Genomic DNA, 18,730 nt, shown 5'->3' with positions numbered 1-18,730 from the left:
GATGTGTTGATGGGCGGGCAGAGGAGGAGTGGGGCGGGCAGAGGATGTGTTGAGGGGCGGGCAGAGGATGTGTTGAGGGGCGGGCAGAGGAGGAGTGGGGCGGGCAAAGGAGGAGTGGGGCGGGCAAAGGAGGAGTGGGGCGGGCAGAGGAGGAGTAGGGCGGGCAGAGTATGTGTTGAGGGGCGGGCAGAGGATGTGTTGAGGGGCAGGCAGAGGAGGAGTGGGGCGGGCAGAGGATGTGTTGAGGGGCGGGCAGAGGATGTGTTGAGGGGCAGGCAGAGGAGGAGTGGGGCAGGCAGAGGATGTGTTGAGGGGCGGGCAGAGGATGTGTTGAGGGGCGGGCAGAGGAGGAGTGGGGCGGGCAGAGGATGTGTTGAGGGGCGGGCAGAGGATGTGTTGAGGGGCAGAGGAGGAGTGGGGCGGGCAGAGGATGAGTGAGGCGGCCAGAGGATGTGTTGAGGGGCGGTCAGAGGATGTGTTGAGGGGCGGTCAGAGGATGTGTTGAGGGGCGGGCAGAGGATGTGTTGAGGGGCGGGCAGAGGATGTGTTGAGGGGCGGGCAGAGGATGTGTTGAGGGGCGGGCAGAGGATGTGTTGAGGGGCGGGCAGAGGAGGAGTGGGGCGGGCAGAGGAGGAGTGGGGCGGGCAGAGGAGTAGTGGGGCGGGCAGAGAATGTGTTGAGGGGCGGGCAGAGGAGAAGTGGGGCGATCAGAGGATGTGTTGAGGGGCGGGCAGAGGAGGAGTGGGGCGGGCAGAGGATGTGTTGAGGGGCGGGCAGAGGAGAAGTGGGGCGGGCAGAGGATGTGTTGAGGGGCGGGCAGAGGAGGAGTGGGGTGGGCAGAGGATGTGTTGAGGGGCAGAGGAGGAGAGGGGTGGGCAGAGGATGTGTTGAGGGGCGGGCAGAGGAGGAGAGGGGTGGGCAGAGGACGTGTTGAGGGGCGGGCAGAGGAGGAGTGGGGCGGGCAGAGGATGTGTTGAGGGGCGGGCAGAGGAGGAGTGGGGCGGGCAGAGGATGTGTTGAGGGGCGGGCAGAGGATGTGTTGAGGGGCGGGCAGAGGATGTGTTGAGGGGCGGGCAGAGGAGGAGTGGGGCGGGCAAAGGAGGAGTGGGGCGGGCAAAGGAGGAGTGGGGCGGGCAGAGGAGGAGTGGGGCGGGCAGAGGAGGAGTGGGGCGGGCAGAGGAGGAGTGGGGCGGGCAGAGGAGGAGTAGGGTGGGCAGAGGAGTGGGGCGGGCAGAGGATGTGTTGAGGGGCGGGCAGAGGATGTGTTGAGGGGCGGGCAGAGGATGTGTTGAGGGGCGGGCAGAGGATGTGTTGAGGGGCGGGCAGAGGAGGAGTGGGGCGGGCAGAGGATGTGTTGAGGGGCGGGCAGAGGATGTGTTGAGGGGGGGGCAGAGGAGGAGTGGGGCGGGCAAAGGAGGAGTGGGGCGGGCAGAGGAGGAGTGGGGCGGGCAGAGGAGGAGTGGGGCGGGCAGAGGAGGAGTGGGGCGGGCAGAGGAGGAGTGGGGCGGGCAGAGGAGGAGTGGGGCGGGCAGAGGAGGAGTAGGGTGGGCAGAGGAGGAGTAGGGCGGGCAGAGGATGTGTTGAGGGGCGGGCAGAGGATGTGTTGAGGGGCGGGCAGAGGAGAAGTGGGGCGGGCAGAGGATGTGTTGAGGGGCAGGCAGAGGATGAGTGGGGCGGGCAGAGGATGTGTTGAGGGGCGGGCAGAGGATGTGTTGAGGGGCGGTCAGAGGATGTGTTGAGGGGCGGGCAGAGGATGTGTTGAGGGGCGGGCAGAGGATGTGTTGAGGGGCGGGCAGAGGATGTGTTGAGGGGCGGGCAGAGGATGTGTTGAGGGGCGGGCAGAGGATGTGTTGAGGGGCGGGCAGAGGAGGAGTGGGGCGGGCAGAGGAGGAGTGGGGCGGGCAGAGGAGTAGTGGGGCGGGCAGAGGATGTGTTGAGGGGCGGGCAGAGGAGAAGTGGGGCGATCAGAGGATGTGTTGAGGGGCGGGCAGAGGAGGAGTGGGGCGGGCAGAGGATGTGTTGAGGGGCGGGCAGAGGAGAAGTGGGGCGGGCAGAGGATGTGTTGAGGGGCGGGCAGAGGAGAAGTGGGGCGGGCAGAGGATGTGTTGAGGGGCGGGCAGAGGAGGAGTGGGGTGGGCAGAGGATGTGTTGAGGGGCAGAGGAGGAGAGGGGTGGGCAGAGGATGTGTTGAGGGGCGGGCAGAGGAGGAGAGGGGTGGGCAGAGGATGTGTTGAGGGGCGGGCAGAGGAGGAGTGGGGTGGGCAGAGGATGTGTTGAGGGGCGGTCAGAGGATGTGTTGAGGGGCGGTCAGAGGATGTGTTGAGGGGCGGGCAGAGGATGTGTTGAGGGGCGGGCAGAGGATGTGTTGAGGGGCGGGCAGAGGAGGAGTGGGGCGGGCAGAGGATGTGTTGAGGAGCGGGCAGGAGGAGTGGGGCGGGCAGAGGATGTGTTGAGGAGCGGGCAGGAGGAGTGGGGCGGGCAGAGGATGTGTTGAGGAGCGGGCAGGAGGAGTGGGGCGGGCAGAGGATGTGTTGAGGAGCGGGCAGGAGGAGTGGGGCGGGCAGAGGATGTGTTGAGGAGCGGGCAGAAGGAGTGGGGCGGGCAGAGGATGTGTTGAGGAGCGGGCAGGAGGAGTGGGGCGGGCAGAGGATGTGTTGAGGAGCGGGCAGAAGGAGTGGGGCGGGCAGAGGATGTGTTGAGGAGCGGGTTTTCCTGTGACAGAGAGGAAATACATCACTTCTCAATATGGCAGCTGTGGAACAGCAATGAGACGTGATGTGTTTCCTTCTTCCTGAACTACAGAACTTCCTGTGGGACTTTGATTCTTTGGAAAATCGGGTAACATTACAGCTGCCCCACTGAGGGTAAATGGCAAGGTTATAGAAGGTTCCTTTGTAAGTGCAGTGTTCAATGATGTCATTTGCCCGGAGTACCCCTTTAAAGACTTATCATGAACTGGTGCAATGTTGGACTTAAAGGGGAACCCTTCACCATGAGAATGCTCCGGAAGCTGTCGCCACCATGTTATAGAGCAGAAGGAGCCCAGCGGATGGGGGGGGGGGGGTGTATATATATATATATATATACACACACATACACACTTAACATCTCACTCCGCTCAGCTCTATAACATGATGGCCGCAGCAGAGGCAGAGACTGAGGGTGAAAAGCTCTGCACCCGCAGCACATCTCACCACTTCCAGTGCTGTAGGGAATGGAGCTGCAGTACCAAGCCCAACCACACACCCAGCATCTGTATCCAGGCCTTGTAGCCATACGCTATATGTCCGGCTTCTGCTTGTCTTATCCAGAGGGAAGTCACATGGCCTACGCATTACTTATTTGCTCCTATGACAACTCTCCTGGGCCGGTTATTCATAGTTGACTTCTTCCAGAAACAGCGCCACCTTTATCCTCTGCCGTTTAGCAGCTCAGTTCCATTGATGTAAATGGAGTCATGTTGTAACACCGCACACAACCCGAGGACAAGAGTGGCGCCATTTATAGAAGAAAACCTGCCATGTTGTTCTGATTGTGGATGATCCCTGTAAGGGAGGCTTCACACTACGGAATCCGCACGCAAAAGTTCCAGTGGATTCCAGCAGCCGCATCAGAATGTATCGTCCCTGAGGTCAGGGCCGTCCTGACTGCTGCTCCCCCATGCTTTATACTGCAGCTCTGCATAGGTATCAGCCAGTAGGATAAGCTAGGAGAACCAATCCACAATGAGATCAGGTGCCTGCAGATCAAATGGGAGGGGCCAACAAGGGGGAGGAGCCATGATGGGAAACTGATCACGTATTTCTCAGTACACAGCACCACCCTCAGGCTCAGAGGGTACTGCAGCTGTCAGACAGTACACAGCACCACCTTCAGGCTCAGAGAGGTACTGCAGCTGTCAGACAGTACACAGCACCACCTTCAGGATCAGAGGTACTGCAGCTGTCAGACAGTACACAGCACCACCTTCAGGATCAGAGAGGTACTGCAGCTGTCAGACAGTACACAGCACCACCTTCAGGATCAGAGAGGTACTGCAGCTGTCAGACAGTACACAGCACCACCTTCAGGATCAGAGAGGTACTGCAGCTGTCAGACAGTACACAGCACCACCTTCAGGATCAGAGAGGTACTGCAGCTGTCAGACAGTACACAGCACCACCTTCAGGCTCAGAGGGTACTGCAGCTGTCAGACAGTACACAGCACCACCTTCAGGATCAGAGAGGTACTGCAGCTGTCAGACAGTACACAGCACCACCTTCAGGATCAGAGAGGTACTGCAGCTGTCAGACAGTACACAGCACCACCTTCAGGATCAGAGAGGTACTGCAGCTGTCAGACAGTACACAGCACCACCTTCAGGCTCAGAGGGGTACTGCAGCTGTCAGGGCATTATAGGATTGTGTGACATCACAAGTAAGCCCCCCCAAATAAGAAAGCAAAATGTCTGACCGGATTTAACATTCTTTATTGTGTCACTTTAATTTATATATCAATATATATCTCCATTGGTTTCGAGACCAGGTACGTCTTACAAAGATCAGACACAGCGCAGATTTGGCGTTCTCCAGCCGCGGTGATTCACCGTCAGTCTGGCCGCGTCTTTGAGAGCCTGAAAACCGACCTACAGGAACAATTAAAACTTAAAAAGAAAAAAAGAAAAACTCCAGGATCATGCAACTCCAATGTCTACGACGACACAGGAAAAACACGCAAAGCGGCGGTGGAGGGTGGAGCTCTGTACACGGGAGTTAGAAAAAGATCCTGACACCTGGGAGGAGGACACAATCCAGTTTGGGGGGGGGGGGGGTGTCTAAGTGGAATGTTTCTACAAAAAAAGGAAATTTAAAAAAAAAAAACCAAACTGGCGAATGTTACAGCGGCCGATGTCTGACTACGAATCTAACAGAGAACGGCGTCTGCATTTACAGGAAGCGGCAGCAGTCAGACATGCACTGGAACCAAAAGACTCTACGAGACCGCACAACCTCAGAATGCAAAAAAACTAACTATATAAAAAAGATCTGATAGCAAACACTAAAAGAAAACCAGGTCTGTGCTCCCCCCCCTCCCCCCCCAGAGCCTCGCAGGAACCCAGCAACATGGCGGCTGGGACACTATAAGGCACGCGCTTCCCTACTAAATGGATAGTTAATGGGTGGGGGAAGGGCCAGGGTGAACCCCTCGCGTGCTAGATATATTTATACGGGGAAATTTCATGACCATTCTGACAACAGGTGACGGGACAATTTTCAGGCCACAGGGGGCGCCAGTGGGGTCATACACCGGCCATCTGCCACCTCGTGGCATCGAAAAACTCCAAATTTATTTACTGTACGACCAGAGAAGACAACTAAGGGGTAAACTGAAAAGACAGAGGGATCTATACTACACACGACATGGCGGACAGGCGGGGTGGAGTAGATTGGCGCTGGGGTCGCCCCTCGCCCCCCACCCCCCTCAGTGCAGACCTAGTGACATTCCGTTACAAAAACAAAAACAGCGCCTGAAAAAAAAAAAAAAAAAAAAATCATAAAAATGGTGGGGGGTTAATTTGTGGCGAGGTTGAAGCTCTTCTCCTCCTGCGGTTTGCTGATCCAGTTGCCGTATCCCATCGCCTGCAGAGCTTTAAAGAACTGTCCCTTGGCTTCCTGGTAGTAGCTGGCGGCGGCTTTGACCTCGCTGTAGGTGGTGTACGGCAGGAGGTCTTGGCGGTTGCGCAGAACACAAAGGTTCTGGAACAAGACAAACATGTGGAGCTTGGAGACGCGGGAAACTTCAAGTCGGGACCTGAGAACACAGAAGGGCAGGAGGTGGGAGTCAGAAAGGAGGCGGAGTCTGTGCAGGAGGCAGGGAGGCAGAGTCCGTGCACATCACCAGCACATTTTACTCACCCTTCCACTTTGCCCTTGGTTCCATCCAGAACTTCCACCTCCTCGTCCGCCAGGCACCAGTTCACACTGGACTCCTTTGTCTTCCCAGTCTGCCGGTGGGAGTCGTACACACTGACCCGGCCAACCTGCAAAAAAAAATCTCAGGTTACCGAATGGCGGGGGCACAGCATGAGGCGAGAGGCTGCTAGATCCAGGAGACTCTTACCTCCGGGTGATTGATCACATAGAGATCCGGCAGCTGCTTCTGGAAGGAGTCTCCATCCCTAGCCATCCGGCAGCAGATCGCCCGGGTCAGGTGACCCTTGCTGAACAGGTATCCTGAAACACAGATATTGGGAGAGATTTACTTAAAGGGGAGCTCCACCTCCAGAAAGTCTCAAGTGGGGGTCACAATCATCCTATAGTGTCGCTGGGAACCTGCGGCATCACGTGTACAGATGCTCCAGAGCTGCATTCATATTTCTGGTCCAGACAGAACATTCACTCGTGTGATGGAGATTTAGAACTTACACCAGATACCAATGTGATGCAATGTGAGGGGTCAAGAAGCAGAAGTGTGAATGCAGCTCTGGATGTGAGAATAGATGGAAATCACTCATGGATTCATGTGCTGCCACCTGCTGTCTATGTGCTGCCACAGCATTCCCAGGATGTAGCAGAGCATCTGTGTGTAACCGCTATCCTGCAGTCTTACCGAGAGTGACGGAGCTGAGGTACACCGGCTCGATGAAATGCGACAGGACGGCGCCCTGCAGCCCCAGCACGTTCCAGCGCAGGATCTTGTCGCTGCAGGACATGGTGCGGAGTCTCTCACCGTGCTGGATCCCGTCCCATGTAGGGACAATGTCGCTGGACTCCACAGGAATAGTGCCCTCACCTGTGGACACAAGGGTACAGGTCACATGACCGCACAATCATGGGAGGAGAGGTTTCCCTGCCGCGCCCAGCACACTCACCGTTCTCCACTTTGGTTCGCAGCTTTCCTTGTTTGGGGTTCTCGAAGATGGGGTAATGCTGCTTGTCTCCCTCTGCACAGGGTTGGTCGCTGCACGACTTGTCGAAGAGCGCCCCATCTCCACAGGGGGCAGTACTGCAACGAGACAGGGCTCTTAGTATACGTCATAGGCTTCTATGTATATGATCAGATGGCGTCACCAACCCTAGAGGAGACAGTGGCTCCTGTATATACCATCTCACGGCCCCTGCGACCATATTATCCCATCTGATGGGAGGAGTCGTAGATTACCTGATATAGAGGTGGAAGGTGACCCCGGGGCGAATCCTCAGCATCACCCCCTCAGATTCTTCGAATATACTGTCGTCTGGGGAGTCTGGATTGTACTTCATCAGCTGATCGTACAGGAACCTGTGGACACAGAGGAGAAAGTCACCCGAGTCCTATCCAGGCACCGGCCCTGTCGAGACTACAGCTCCCAGCACTGACCTGATGAAGCCCCTGCGGGCGATGATCTCAGCGTGGCAGTCATTGACCGTCTCCCCGTGCAGACTCAGCTCCTCGCCCTTCACACAGCGGTTCCCTGGGGACACAAAGCGATCAGAAGATGCTGGCTGTGGACCGGACCCCCCACCCCAATACAGACTGCAAACCCCATCCACCCCCACCAAAGTCTGCAGACCCCCCACTACAGGCCGCGCCACACTCACCGGTGCCGATACTGACGACAGCGCCCAGGTCCTCGCTGTTCCGCTTCATAATTATGGCTGCCAGGATCTTCCTACCCAGCAGGCTGTTCTGGATTCGCGCCGTCAGGCTATTGAACTTGTGGTGACTGAGCATGGCGATCTGGTCGTGGAAGGTGCTGCCGGTGACCGGGAGCTGCGGACAACAAAACCATGAAACGCTTACAGAGGAGGCAATACCTAGACATGCAACATTCCTAGGGGACGCTACTCCCAAAAAAAACACTCCTCAGGGGAGCCGCTACCCCCCACACCCCACGGGAGCCGCTACCCCCCCCACACCGCACTCCTCAGGGGAGCCGCTACCCCCCCCCACTCCTCAGGGGAGCCGCTACCCCCCCCCCCCACTCCTCAGGGGAGCCGCTAACCCCCCCCCCACCCCTCAGGGGAGCCGCTAACCCCCCCCCCCCACCCCACACACACACACACACACACTCCTCAGGGGAGCCGCTACCCCCCACACCCCACGGGAGCCGCTACCCCCCCACACCGCACTCCTCAGGGGAGCCTCTACCCCCCCCCCACTCCTCAGGGGAGCCGCTACCCCCCCCACTCCTCAGGGGAGCCGCTAACCCCCCCCCACCCCACACACACACACACTCCTCAGGGGAGCCGCTAACCCCCCCCCCCACCCCACACACACACACACTCCTCAGGGGAGCCACTACCCCCCCACACCCCACGGGAGCCGCTACCCCCCCACACCGCACTCCTCAGGGGAGCCGCTAACCCCCCCCCACCCCACACATACACACACTCCTCAGGGGAGCCGCTACCCCCGCCCCCCCCACATCACTCCTCAGGGGAGCCGCTACCCGCCACCACTCCTCAAGGGAGCCGCTACCTCCCCCCCACTCCTCAGGGGAGCCGCTAACCCCCCCCCACACACACACACACACACACTCCTCAGGGGAGCCGCTACCCCCCCCCCCCCCCACATCACATCACTCCTCAGGGGAGCCGCTACCCCCCACCAATCCTCAAGGGAGCCGCTACCCCCCCCCCCCCCCCCCACGGGAGCTGCTACCCCCCCCCCACTCCTCAGGGGAGCTGCTACCCCCCCCCCCCAACTCCTCAGGGGAGCCGCTACCCCCCCCCACTCCTCAGGGGAGCCGCTACCCCCCCCACCACCACCACCACCACTCCTCAGGGGAGCCGCTACACCCCCCCCCCCCACATCACTCCTCAGGGGAGCCGCTACCCCCCACCACACCACTCCTCAGGGGAGCCGCTACCCCCACACGCCGCTCCTCAGGGGAGCCGCTACCCCCCCCCACACACACATTCCACTCCTCAGGGGAGCCGCTACCCCCCTACACCCCACTCCTCAGGGGAGCTGCCCCCCCCCCCCACACACACACACACACTCTAAGGGTGCTGCTATCCCCAAACTCGCCACTCCTGGGGTGAGGGCGTTACCAGTGTCTCTCCCCAATGTCTACAAGATCTCATTCCTGCACAAAATGAGAACATGGCATCACAATGTATCAGTATGTACTACACTACATGGACTGTCTACCCCAAAACACAGTAACAAACCCCCAGCTGTGAGAAGCAGCAGCCATGTACTACAACTCCAGCCATCTGCCGGTGTCCTCCGCTCAGGAGCTGACGCCTGGATACAGCACGTCTAGAAGCAGTGACCCCATTAGCCTGTGCAGAGTATCGCGGCTGGTGGGATCATGTTCTGCGGATCTGGTGTCCGGTCGCTCCCGGATCCAGTTATTTGGAGACTATTGAATGACCAGGTATCATGTCGCCCCCGGGCTCTCACCTCCGTCAAGCTGTCTCCCTCCCGGATGGCTTTCTCTGCCTCCCCAATCAGGACCCTCAGGGCGGCATCTGCTGCCTCGGCCTTGGCTTGTTTCTTATTGGACGCGGTGACTGGGGGGAACCACCGACCCCCGACTTTGGCTTGGAACACAAATCTAAAAGACGACAAAAGATCAATGTTAATGGTGTTAGCAGAAGAGAATACACATGGGCAGCCATTGTAGTCCAGACAAGACCCCCCAGACTGTAGCAGTACTACAACTCCCAGCATGCCCTAAGACTGTGTGACCCAGGCACCATTCTGTCTCCATATTACATGATCTAGCGTGGCTCAACACGGCATGCTGGGAGATGTAGTTTTACCACAGCTGGAGACCCTCGCCCTGTAGTCTTACTTTGGATCGTGTGGGGGTCCAGTCTGATTGACCATCTTGAACTCGGCTGCAAAGCCCTTGGCGCGGGAATACTCCAGGAGGCCGCTGACGGGGTTGGCGTTAAGATACTTGATGAAGTCTCCAACACCAGACTGCTGAGCCATCTTCAGATCCTCCATGGAGAGCTCGGGGACCGGGGGGTACTCTGTGTTCACCACCTCAGGCACCGGCTCCGGCTGCAACTACAGAACAGAGTTACTATAAGAGGTGGCTGCCCCCTGGGGCATCAGTCATGCTGCCCGACCCCCTCCTCACCTTCTCAGGCTGCAGCTGGTTGTCTGCCAGCAGTTGTTTCACTGCCGCCTCAGCCGCCATTTGTTTTGCCATCTTCTTGCTGTTGGCAACCACAGAAGGGAACTCCTGGCTGCCGATCTTCACTAAGTAGGTGAATCTGTGGGGACGACAGGTGACATCAGCAATAGCTTCAGGTGGTGACCCCCGCTCTGTGCCTGTGTCAAGTGACTGACCTCAGCCAACTAGAAGGCAATGTTTACATTACACTGCACGCTCTCTACCCCCCAACTCCCATCCTCCCCTGGGACAAATCTATAACTCCTATCCTCCACTGACCGACCTGAGGCAACTCCCATCCTCCTGAGACACATTTACACTTATCCTCCCCCGAGCGACCTGTGGGGCACATCTCCACCTTCCATCCCCCCCTGAGCGACCTGTGGGGCACATCTCCACCCATCACCATGCCTGATGGAAGTTGTAGTCTTCCCACAGGTTACACTTACTTTGGGTCGTGCGGGGGTCCTTCCTGGCTCACCAGATGGAACTCGCACAGGTTGCCGGATTTCTGGCTGTGCTCCATTAGGATGCTGATTGGATTCTTGCCCCCGATGAGCGGGGCTGTGGGGGCACTCTTCTGCTGGAAGAAGCAGAACAGGAGAGATGAGAGCTGTGATATCAGACAGGGTGCATTGCCACTATACCCCTATATAGTGTCATGTGCCCAGTGTTCTCTCACTCACCACATCCTCGGGGGTGTCAGCAATGGTTTGCTCTGCCATGACCTCATCCTGGGTCCCCCCTTGCTCCTCACGCAGGAGGATGCGCAGGGCCAGGGAGGCTGCCTCCTTCTTCGCTGTCTTCTTGCTGCTGGCTTCAGCCTCAGGGAAGCGGCGGCCATCAATCACCGCCTGGATCTTAAACCTGTGAGAGATGCAATCAAGAGAATGTAGACTGTATCCCCCAAAGACTTAACAATTCTGAGGGCCCCTCATACTGTATCCCCCCCCAGGGTCTGGCTGATTGTGGGGCCCCTCTTATGCTGTATCCTCTCCTGCCAAGGCCTCTCACACTGTACCCTTCCCGCCAGGGCCCCTCTTACATCGTACCCCTCCTGCCAGGGCCCCTTTTACATCGTACTCCTCAACGCCAGGGCCCCCCATTGTATCCCCGCCAGGGTCTGGCTGATTGTGGGGCCCCTCTTATATTGTATCCCCCCCCCAGGGTCTGACCGATTGTGGGGCCCCACTTACATTGTACCCCCCCGGGGCCCTCTTATATTGTATTCACCCCCCTCCCCGGCCCCTCTTATATTGTATCCCGCCCCCCCCCCCCCCCCCAGGGCCTGACTGATTGTGGGGCCCCTCTTATATTGAATCCCCCCCCCCAGGGCCCCTCTCATTTGTTTGTTCCCATACTACAATCAGCAGTCATTCCCTTTTCTGTGTGTAGGGGTTGCTGGGACCTGTAGTGCTACATTGCAGCCTTACCGGGGGTCATGTGAGGGTCCGCTCTGGTCCAGGAGCACAAAGTCGCACTGCAGTGAGAAGAAGTGAGTGAATTCCAGCAGGCCGCTGATGGGGTTCTTGGCCTGACAGGCCAGCAGCTTGTCCAGGCGGGAGCACTCCTTGGGGGGCTCATAGAAGCTCTGTACCGCTCCCGACTGTTCGTCCATGTTGCCGAGCCCCTCATCTTTGTCTGTGACCACATCCATGGCCCATCGGCCATTCTCGTAGTCGGCCGACATGTCCTTCATGCGCTTCGCAGGCGGCTCCTCGCTGGTCATGTCGGCGTCCTCCTTCACCTCAGGGATGAGGGGGCAGACCTCCGGCGCGGCCCCCTGCTGGCCATTCTCTGAGTTGGCGAGCGGCTGCGGCGGCTCATACTGCTCGGTGAGGCCGGCCTGCTCGTTCTCGTGGATCTCAGCTGCCCTCTTCTTGATGAACATGCGCTCGTGCTTCTTGTCAGTCAGCGACCACTTGCTACTGCCCTGGCGGCAGACGTCACCCTGCTTCTCCAGGGTGTTGAGGAGTTGCGTCACCTCGTTCAGGCGGGAGAGGCCCAGCGCCTTGCGGATATTAGCGGGGGTGGAGGCCGGGGACTGGTACAGGTACTCGCACAGCTTCTCCTTGGTCTCTGCCATGTCTTCAGGGGTGGGCAGCTCCTCGGGTTGGGTGGTCTGGGGTCTCGATAGCCTCCACTTGGGTGGGGTGCCTTCCTCCTTATACAGCAGGCGGCGGCGCTCTAGCTGATACAGATGGTGATTCACAAGCTTCTTCTCCACCCGTAACCTCTTAGCGAGGGCGATGGCGGTCAGGTGGTCGCCTTCCCGGAGGGCACTGAACTGCTGCAGTAAAGTGTCACCTAGGGGAGTTTGCGACACGGCCAGACGCTGGAAAGCCTTGGTCAGGTGGTGGGCACTGCTGTCAGGACAGGTGGGGGGTGGGCGGGCTACGGGAGGACGCAGGGGGGGCTTTTGGGAGTTGTAGTGCCTCGGGGGAGGACGGTAAGAGCTCCAGGTGCCGCGCTGGTGAGGATGATGATGATACGAGTCCGGCTGACTGCTTAGGAGAAACGCTCGCTGCTGTTCTCGTAGATCCTGCTGCTCCTGTGATGGGAAAGGGTTAATGAGAGAGACAGGGTTAGGGGTGAAGCAGTGGGGTGATGGGTGATGCCCGGGGTACCAGCTCGCGTTCATTGCCAGTGTGCACAAGGAGCGATGAGGAAGGAGCAGTGATCGCCACTCATGCAGGTGGCCGGCCCTGCCGAGAGAACACAACGTCAGATCACACTGCAGCCTGCTGACAACCCAACCGGCTCTGCTGCATCCAGCCACACACTACAACCCGACCGGCTCTGCTGCATCCAACCACCAACTACAACCCGACCACCTCTGCTGCATTCAGCCACACACTACAACCCGACCGGCTCTGCTGCATCCAACCACCTCTGCTGCATTCAGCCACACACTACAACCCGACCGGCTCTGCTGCATCCAACCACCAACTACAACCCGACCACCTCTGCTGCATTCAGCCACACACTACAACCCGACCGGCTCTGCTGCATCCAACCACCAACTACAACCCGACCGCCTCTGCTGAATCCAGCCAATAACTACAACCCAACCACCTCTGCTGCGTTCAGCCACACACTACAACCCGACCGCCTCTGCTGAATCCAGCCAATAACTACAACCCAACCACCTCTGCTGAATCCAGCCAATAACTACAACCCAACCACCTCTGCTGAATCCAGCCAATAACTACAACCCAACCACCTCTGCTGCATCCAGTCACTAACTACAACCCGACCACCTCTGCTGCATCCAGTCACTAACTACAACCCGACCACCTCTGCTGCATTCAGCCACTAACTACAACCCGACCGCTACATCCAGTCACAACCCTCTAATAATAGATCTTTGCTGCATCCAGCAACCAACTACAACCCGACCGGCTCTGCTGCATCCAGCCACCAACTACAACCCGACCGGCTCTGCTGCATCCAGCCACCAACTACAACCCGACCGGCTCTGCTGCATCCAGCCACCAACTACAACCCTCTAATAATAGATCTCTGCTGGCTTATACTAGTAATGCACCTCCCCCTGTGTGAACTACAACTCCCATCATGCCACACAGCTGAAGGCAGCCACAGGTTGGCTCCTGGCGGTCAGGTACACAATGTCTGATGTCACTGATCAGCTGCAGGCAGCAGGAATAACCATCGGCAAACATAGAATATGTGCGGCCGCCCGAGCTACTGCTCTCTGTTATCAGCCCCCCTCCATCCGCAGCCAGCTATCCCCCCCTCTATCCGCATTCCCGTCCCCAATCTCTACAGCCAGCTATCGCCCACCCCCCCAAAATCTCTACAGCCAGCTATCCCCCATCCACAGCCAGCTATCCCCCATCCACAGCCAGCTATTCCCCCCAGCTAAATAAGGAAGTAGCACTGTGTGTAAGTGAGGAGTTTGTTGCCTGGCTCCGGCCCTGATCCCTATGGGTGGATGCAGCAGAGCTCAGTGTGTGCTGGACACTTACCTCTCTCCTGCGGGGGACACAGTGAGACGAGTTAGTGACCGGCATGAGGAGCTGTGTTTGGCAGACAAGCGGGGAGCAGTCAGGGACAGGACAGGGGTGGAGGGGGCCGTGCTCCGGCCCGGAAAGTTTCAGTTTCCTTTCCCTGCTGGCTCCGCCCCTCCTCGTTATACAGACAATGGGGCCTGCAGCCAATCAGCTGCCACCAGGGGCGGGGCCACAGCGTGCATCAAGCTGAATGAGGCAACAAGGGAGCAATGTGATCTGTGCTCAGGGATCCTGGAGGAACAGAGCAGGGGCTCTGGGGCCAACAACACTGCACCAGCTATAGAAGGGACCTCTCTGACACAGCACCATCTGCAGACGGGGGCTCTGGGGCCGACAACACCGCACCAGCTATAGAAGGGACCTCTCTGACACAGCACCATCTGCAGACGGGGGCTCTGGGGCCGACAACACCGCACCAGCTATAGAAGGGACCTCTCTGACACAGCACCATCTGCAGACGGGGGCTCTGGGGCCGACAACACCGCACCAGCTATAGAAGGGACCTCTCTGACACAGCACTGTCTACAGAGGGGGGCACCGGGGCCGACAACACCGCACCAGCTATAGGGAGGGGGACCTCTCTGACACAGCACCATCTGCAGACGGGGGCTCTGGGGCCAACAACTCCGCACCAGCTATAGAAGGGACCTCTCTGACACAGCACCATCTGCAGACGGGGGCACCGGGGCCGACAACACCGCACCAGCTATAGGGAGGGGGACCTCTCTGACACAGCACCATCTCCAGACGGGGGCACCGGGGCCGACAACCCCGCACCAGCTATAGAAGGGACCTCTCTGACACAGCACTGTCTACAGAGGGGGAGCCCCCCGACACTGCACCGTCAGCCAGGTCTGGGGTGTACAGTAGGTGGTTGCCTTATCATAGTATGACACAAGGGGCCGCAGGAAATCACCACACCGGATCAGGGGGCCATTCTTTGACCAGGATAATGACTGGGGCAACTAAGAAAGGGGTTCAGGGGCCCACACATGAGGTGATCAGAACTGTTATATAGTCATACATGAGGGGATCAGGGGCCCCGCACACTGTTATATAGTCATACATGAGGGGATCAGGGGCCCCGCACACTGTTATATAGTCATCCATGAGGGGATCAGGGGCCCCGCACACCGTTATATAGTCATCCATGAGGGGATCAGGGGCCCCGCACACCGTTATATAGTCATACATGAGGGGATCAGGGGCCCCGCACACCGTTATATAGTCATACATGAGGGGATCAGGGGCCCCGCACACTGTTATATAGTCATACATGAGGGGATCAGGGGCCCCACACACTGTTATATAGTCATACATGAGGGAGATCAGGGGCCCCGCACTGTTATATAGTCATACATGAGGGGATCAGGGGCCACACACACTGTTATATAGTCATACATGAGGGGATCAGGGGCCACACACTGTTATATAGTCATACATGAGGGGATCAGGGGCCACACACACTGTTATATAGTCATACATGGGGGGATCAGGGGCCACACACTGTTATATAGTCATACATGAGGGGATCAGGGGCCCCGCACTGTTATATAGTCATACATGAGGGGGATCAGCGGCCACACACTGTTATATAGTCATACATGAGGGAGATCAGGGGCCCCGCACACTGTTATATAGTCATACATGAGGGGATCCCCGCACACTGTTATATAGTCATACATGAGGTGATCAGGGGCCCCACACACTGTTATATAGTCATACATGAGGGAGATCAGGGGCCACGCACTGTTATATAGTCATACATGAGGGGATCAGGGGCCACACACACTGTTATATAGTCATACATGAGGAGATCAGGGGCCACACACACTGTTATATAGTCATACATGAGGGGATCAGGGGCCACACACACTTTTATATAGTCATACATAGGGGGGGGGGGGGGGGATCAGGGGCCCCGCACTGTTATATAGTCATACATGAGGGAGATCAGGGGCCCCACACACTGTTATATAGTCATACATGAGGGGATCAGGGGCCACACACACTGTTATATAGTCATACATGAGGGGATCAGGGGCCACACACACTGTTATATAGTCATACATGAGGGGATCACCGCACACTGTTATATAGTCATACATGAGGGGATCAGGGGCCACACACACTGTTATATAGTCATACATGAGGTGATCAGGGGCCCCGCACTGTTATATAGTCATACATGAGGGGATCAGGGGCCACACACACTGTTATATAGTCATACATGAGGGGATCAGGGGCCACACACTGTTATATAGTAATACATGAGGGGATCAGGGGCCCCGCACTGTTATATAGTCATACATGAGGTGATCAGGGGCCCCACACACTGTTATATAGTCATACATGAGGGGATCAGGGGCCACACACTGTTATATAGTCATACATGAGGGGATCCCCGCACACTGTTATATAGTCATACATGAGGGGGATCAGGGGCCCCGCACTGTTATATAGTCATACATGAGGTGATCAGGGGCCCCACACACTGTTATATAGTCATACATGAGGGGGATCAGGGGCCCCGCACTGTTATATAGTCATACATGAGGTGATCAGGGGCCACACACTGTTATATAGTCATACATGAGGGGATCAGGGGCCCCACACACTGTTATATAGTCATACATGAGGGGATCAGGGGCCCCACACACTGTTATATAGTCATACATGAGGGGATCAGGGGCCCCACACACTGTTATATAGTCATACATGAGGGGATCAGGGGCCCCACACACTGTTATATAGTCATACATGAGGGGGATCAGGGGCCCCGCACTGTTATATAGTCATACATGAGGAGATCAGGGGCCCCACACACTGTTATATAGTCATACATGGGGGGATCAGGGGCCCCGCACTGTTATATAGTCATACATGAGGGGATCAGGGGCCCCGCACACTGTTATATAGTCATACATGAGGGGGATCAGGGGCCACACACACTGTTATATAGTCATACATGAGGAGATCAGGGGCCCCACACACTGTTATATAGTCATACATGAGGAGATCAGGGGCCCCGCACACCGTTATATAGTCATACATGAGGGGATCAGGGGCCCCGCACACTGTTATATAGTCATACATGAGGGGATCAGGGGCCACACACACTGTTATATAGTCATACATGAGGGGATCAGGGGCCCCGCACTGTTATATAGTCATACATGAGGGGATCAGGGGCCCCGCACACTGTTATATAGTCATACATGGGGGAGATCAGGGGCCACACACACTGTTATATAGTCATACATGAGGGGATCCCCGCACACTGTTATATAGTCATACATGAGGGGATCCCCGCACACTGTTATATAGTCATACATGAGGGGATCAGGGGCCCAGCACACTGTTATATAGTCATACATGAGGGGATCCCCGCACACTGTTATATAGTCATACATGAGGGGATCAGGGGCCCCGCACACTGTTATATAGTCATACATGAGGGGATCCCCGCACACTGTTATATAGTCATACATGAGGGGATCAGGGGCCACACACTGTTATATAGTCATACATGAGGGGATCAGGGGCCCCGTAAACTGTTATATAGTCATACATAAGGGGATCAGGGGCCCCACACACTGTTATATAGTCATACATGAGGGGATCAGGGGCCCCGCACTGTTATATAGTCATACATGAGGGGATCAGGGGCCCCACACACTGTTATATAGTCATACATGAGGGGGATCAGGGGCCCCGCACTGTTATATAGTCATACATGAGGGGATCAGGGGCCCCGCACACTGTTATATAGTCATACATGAGGGGATCAGGGACCAGCACACTGTTATATAGTCATACATGAGGGGATCAGGGGCCCCGCACTGTTATATAGTCATACATGAGGGGATCAGGGGCCACACACACTGTTATATAGTCATACATGAGGGGATCAGGGGCCACACACTGTTATATAGTCATACATGAGGGGATCAGGGGCCCAGCACACTGTTATATAGTCATACATGAGGGGATCCCCGCACACTGTTATATAGTCATACATGGGGGGATCCCCGCACACGACCTCCATACAGACAATAGGCCGCGCACAGAGCTCCTCACATCACATGACCGAACAATGGCGGCCGAGTCCATGAATGGAATGGCACTGCAGCATGGTCCCCGGGCCGCTCCCGGCCGGCACGCCGCTCCCCCGCTGCTCAGTACACACGGCAATGACTGCGCCTCCCCCGCGCCCTCTCCACACTCACCGACCCCGTGGTTGCGGCGCCCGGCAGCTTCCCACCTTCTCTCCACACACGGCACTGTTTCCGGTCGGTTGGTTTCCGCTTCCGGGGCAAATCTAAGACACCAAAGATCCGAGGTCTGCGGCTAATGACGTCACGCAGCAATAACTGCCGACTTTGGCCAGCACACATGCGCACTGACAGACAGAGCTGCTAGTGACCTCTCGTGGTAGAGACTAGAACTGCTCTGTTCTAGGACTGCAGCGTTAACACCAGTGCTTCTCAATTCCAGTCAGGGCCGTCTTAACCTCAAGAGTGGCCCCCCCCCTTCCCTTTTTGGCACCCCCCCACCCAACCCAGCGTTATCAGAATCGGAGCTCCACACACAGTATAATGC

At 57.3% G+C, this 18,730-nt stretch overlaps 1 protein-coding gene across 5 annotated transcripts; it reads right to left on the bottom strand.

Moving 5' to 3' along the window:
• Window positions 1-4,447: 4,447 nt before the first annotated feature.
• ADAR (adenosine deaminase RNA specific) lies at window positions 4,448-18,461 on the bottom strand. 5 transcript variants are annotated; one of them, XM_069949387.1, is made up of 15 exons: window positions 18,358-18,461; window positions 11,528-12,645; window positions 10,781-10,961; window positions 10,544-10,677; window positions 10,059-10,194; window positions 9,765-9,985; window positions 9,371-9,524; window positions 7,561-7,732; window positions 7,340-7,433; window positions 7,142-7,261; window positions 6,852-6,985; window positions 6,590-6,772; window positions 6,101-6,213; window positions 5,896-6,020; window positions 4,448-5,791 (listed from the first exon to the last, which is right to left on the bottom strand). In XM_069949387.1, exons 2-15 carry the CDS (start codon window positions 12,178-12,180, stop codon window positions 5,551-5,553), a joined length of 2,661 nt encoding a protein of 886 aa, XP_069805488.1. In that variant the 5' UTR covers window positions 12,181-12,645; window positions 18,358-18,461; the 3' UTR covers window positions 4,448-5,550. The 5 variants fall into 5 exon arrangements, with proteins under 5 accessions (XP_069805488.1, XP_069805489.1, XP_069805487.1 ...); XM_069949388.1 differs by having other exon boundaries at window positions 18,362-18,449; XM_069949386.1 differs by lacking the exon at window positions 18,358-18,461 and adding an exon at window positions 14,084-14,228.
• Window positions 18,462-18,730: the final 269 nt, after the last annotated feature.

The sequence above is a fragment of the Dendropsophus ebraccatus genome, chromosome 13 (assembly GCF_027789765.1).
Source record: "Dendropsophus ebraccatus isolate aDenEbr1 chromosome 13, aDenEbr1.pat, whole genome shotgun sequence".
Lineage (NCBI taxonomy): Eukaryota > Metazoa > Chordata > Amphibia > Anura > Hylidae > Dendropsophus > Dendropsophus ebraccatus.
Note: the sequence above shows the minus strand (reverse complement) of the source record. Positions and strands in the feature narration are given on the sequence as shown.